The sequence below is a fragment of the Gastrolobium bilobum genome, unplaced genomic scaffold, assembly GCF_033153095.1.
Source record: "Gastrolobium bilobum isolate Gb01-03AN ecotype WA unplaced genomic scaffold, APGP_CSIRO_Gbil_v1 utg21156, whole genome shotgun sequence".
NCBI classification, from domain to species: domain Eukaryota; kingdom Viridiplantae; phylum Streptophyta; class Magnoliopsida; order Fabales; family Fabaceae; genus Gastrolobium; species Gastrolobium bilobum.
In genome coordinates, this window is record NW_026895080.1 from 115,284 (window position 1) to 119,739 (window position 4,456).

The 4,456-nt window shown below is 35.8% G+C and overlaps 1 protein-coding gene across 1 annotated transcript; it reads right to left on the reverse strand.

The window, feature by feature from the left end:
• Positions 1-2,932: 2,932 nt before the first annotated feature.
• LOC133308338 (stemmadenine O-acetyltransferase-like) lies at positions 2,933-4,249 on the reverse strand. The gene has a single exon (XM_061509268.1). It carries the CDS (start codon positions 4,247-4,249, stop codon positions 2,933-2,935), a length of 1,317 nt encoding a protein of 438 aa, XP_061365252.1.
• Positions 4,250-4,456: the final 207 nt, after the last annotated feature.

Genomic DNA, 4,456 nt, shown 5'->3' on the forward strand with positions numbered 1-4,456 from the left:
AGTAATTATCATGCACTTACATTAATTTTCCGGGATACTTTTTCGGTACTCATTTATACCGACTAGAAGAACTGGTATCTGCACTTTTCTTCCGAAAAGCGACTTTCAGCATTATTACTCACTTACTATAATTATTAAAGCCTCATAATAATTATTAGGGTCAATTATGGAATCATTTTCTATTTTCTCATAATTTATTAATTAAATTCCTTAATTAACGGTGCAGGTTCTTACACAAGACACAAGTAAGAATAGAGATTGAGTGGTGCCTTTGGTTATTCTAAGAGAGAGGTAGATATAGCTGCCACACTGATGTGTGTGTTGTCTAAGGTTTCAGTGGAGAAAATTAGAGAAAAAGAAGAGATACGAAACTAAGGAAGAAGAGGGGCTATATATAGATGTGACGACTCTTTCACCTAAGACTAGGTCAAATCAGCGCCCTCATCAAATCCCAATCTTATTGGGTAATTTTCTTAATTTTATCCAATCAATTGGATTGATTGGTTTTACCAATTTTAGCCAATTAATTTAATTAATTGGTTTCCTTAATTTTAACCAATCAATCCAATTGATTGGTTTCCCAAATTTCAACCAATTAATTTAATTAATTGGTTTCCTTAATTTTGGTCAATCAATCCAATTGATTTGTTTTCTTAATTTCAGCCAATTAATTTAATTAGTTGGTTTTCTTTAATTTTGGTCAATCAATCCAATTGATTTGCTTTCCCAAATTCAGCCAATTAATATAATTAATTGGTTTTCTTAATTTTGGTTAATCAATCCAATTGATTTGTTTCCAATCAATCTAATTGATTGGTTTCCTTTATTTTCTCCATTTTCAATAAATATAATTTAATGACTATGTTTAAATTCTAATTTCAAATTCAAAATTAGAATTTAAATTAATTTTATTTAAATTCAAATTTCAAATTTCAAATTCAAATTCAAATTAATTTTATTAATTTAATATTTAAATTAATTACGTTACATCATGGATCAAGTCCAACTTAACCCATGATGCCACCTACTCTCTCTTGGCTCAACATGTGGGCTTTTTCAACTTAGGCCCATTATGTCTTATTGGGCCCAAAACACATATGCTAGAATTCAAGACAACCTAAGGTGTTTGTGTGCGATCCATCAGGCCCAACATAACCACTTACATAAATGGGCTTGGGCTCATTAGGCCCAATCCATCTAATGACAACACATAGCACTAGCAATGCTTTGTTGTCCCAGAGCTAGTTGAGTTCATCGAATGATCAACCTGTTATACCTATTTGGTTACCGTGTGAATTGTCCTTTCGTCTCAGTTATCCATTCCATTGACCTAGGTCAAGGAAAACATATCAACCCTTGCGGTTTAAGGTTAGCTTTTGTCGAAACAGGAAATCTTCAATTACGGACTCTAAAGAGCGGGCCATCTCATGACTCATTTACTATGCATAGATTCTCGAGTCCCGTAAATGTCAGCCCAATTTCACCGGTCAATGGATAACCTAATCTCTCACAGAGATTGACGAATTCCTCCAGCTTGTCACACTAGGCCTGAGTCCTTAGGGCTTGCCCAAGAGTATACCTACGAGTCTCCATGTTTCACGCAGACAAGGTATACAATCAAAGCAAGCCTTTCAGAGGCACATATTTATACGACAACATCAGGTCTAAGGAAAGACACACCCAAATAATAAGAGACATTACCTATTGATGATACTATCTGTAAGATTTCCTTGTAATGTCTCTTTGTGGGTTAATTCAGTGCAAGCTATTCTCCAATAGGTCCATCCACGAGTCAGCTAAGATATCTCCATGTCTGTAGCTCACGAGGACTCTACCTTGCATCTCCATGCATGTAACTGAGTCATGCTAGTCTTACCCGAGATCACTAATGCCCATTATCGGTATCTCTAGACTAGGAACATATTTCTGGCAATGGACATGTGGTGTCATTGAGCCCTCATGATCGTGATCCCCATCACAAATCCTCAATGTGACACTCGTTTCATTCCAAGGGTTTTATCCAGTTACTCATATTCAATATTTGAGACATGCAATATAAAACAAGATAAATAATGCTTTTATTCATAAAATTTATTTATAACAAATAAAGAAGTACATGAGTCCATCTGACTCTCAGATTGTCTCTAGGACACCTATGTACTAACAGTTTTTCTTTTGTATGACAAACTCTATCTAATATTTGGTGGGACGTCATGGTTCAGAAGGTAAAATATAGTGATCATCAATATGACCGTTTGCATAAAATTAGAATTTGCTGTCATGACTCTTACTTTTTCAACTCTCTGAATTCATATATTTTGTTAGGTTAATCTTTAATTTAAATAAAGAAAATAGAAATATGGAGGGTTTTGTTTTGGTTTATGGTGTGTTCCTAGGCATATGTTAGTGGACATTTAATATGTTTAGATTTCCTATGTTAGTCATTATTATTCTTAATCATTTGTTGTTGCTTATAAAAAGCACATTGTAACTCTTGAAAAGTGGCTTGGTAGAATCAGTAATACAATATAGGTATATTCAGAGAATTGTTGTGTATCTTGTGTGTGAGAAAAACACCATTAAGAGAACCTATGAAATATCATATTTGACTCACAATTTGGCTCTCTCGTAGCACTATTAAGTGATAAAATTTTGTATTCTTGACACGCATATAAGATATTAAAAAGTGAATGTTTAATCTTATTCCTCTTTGAAAACTGAAAGAGCTTATTTCATCACTATCAACAAAGAGCCCCATTACATCACTAATAGCAGTGTCATTAAATTACCAATAAACGCCCATAAACACAAGAAATACAACTTTTCAACTTTGTAACTAACACAAGAAAATTAACAAGGAGACAAAAGACATTTAACAGTAGAAACTCCATAATACGAAGAAGATTGCTCTTTTTGTCTTGCATATCTTGTTTTACAACTTACTCATGAAGAACGAATAAGTAGGCTTCTTATTCACACAGGCAAGCAACTCCTCGTCTGCTTCGAACTTTACCATGTCCTCCACTTTCAAACTAACGTAGGTTTCTATGCCACCACCCGTCTTGGTGTCAACGAACATAACCAGATTTTTAAACATTAAAACAGGTACACTTACCCACGTTGGTTTTCCCCAACCGAAATCAGCATCATACAAAGGAAACCTACACAAACTGGTGAAATTAAACGCTACTAACTCACCCTTCACAAGCACTCTATCAAAACTATCCTTAAGGAGATCCAAATGCTCATTTCCCTCTTGAAGTTTTCTCACATAATCCTTGTCCATCTTCTTCATCTGATCCCTTACCTCTTTCACTAGCCCGTGACACTCCTCTTCAGTATTCAACGATGGAAAAGTCATAGAAATTCTAGAGTAGTTTCCAAAGGACTCTGGAGGAAGTGGTGGTTCCATCTTTGGACGAAGGTTCACAGCGTGAACCACAACATGTGTTCTCTGTGGACCTGATTGGTGTCTAGTCACAGCCACATAACGACTCCAAATGAATGCAGATAATGCCTCCACTCGAGTTAAGTGCTTCTCGTTTTCAAAGCTTGTTGTATCAGCATATCTTGCCCTTAAATTTTCAACAACGGAAGCATCAAACACAAACATCTTGCATATGATGTTGTCCTTTATGATACCACTTCGAGGATCAAACCCAGTTGTATTTTTGGGTGGGAAGAGCTTAGCTGAAACAAATTGTGGATTTGGCAACACATCTTGTGATCCATTAGCAATGGCTGCCCAACTATTGATGAACGTGAAAAATGATAAAGCGTCTGCAATCTGGTGAGAAAGGCAAACACCGATTGCTATACCACCACATTCAAAAACATTAAGTTGAACACCAAATAGGATATCGGTGATATCATCTAGTTCAAATGGAACCAAATGTTTGAGTTCTCCTGGAACTGGCTTATGAATAACATCGACAAGTTTACACTTCACTTTTGCTTGGAAGTAAGGGATGCCCTCGTCGTTGCATTCTATGAAATTCTTGTCATTGATTCTCCCAGCAAAAGGGTAGTAATGGGTTAAGACATCTGACAAAGATTTCTTCAAATGGTTGGATATGGTGGTTCTTTTGAATTCAGTGGTACCGTCGGAAGAGTAAAAGAGAACTAATGGGCTATACACCAAGGGAGCGACTTGGTCGAGAAAAGAGAGTTGGTATTGACGAAGATGGTGAGGGGTTGGAGAAGAGGGTTTGATGATTTCTTTGGAGATTACCTCCATTTCTAACTTCATCCTTAACTTGCACTTGTAAAATGTTTGACAATGTGCTTCTCTATCGTCTCGTGTTTGCAGAAACAGTTCACATACATCTGCACCATATATACAAGCCAAAAGAGTGTAGATCAGTATACCAAAAAAAAAAAAAAAAAATTGTAGATCTTGGCGTGCAATTATTTATTGAGTTGTGGAGTTGTGGAGTTGTAAGTCATAATACGACTT

Excerpts from the sequence above, each read along its gene's own strand:
- LOC133308338 (XM_061509268.1), bottom strand. The coding sequence starts at position 4,249 with ATGAAGTTAGAAATGGAGGTAATCTCCAAAGAAATCATCAAACCCTCT.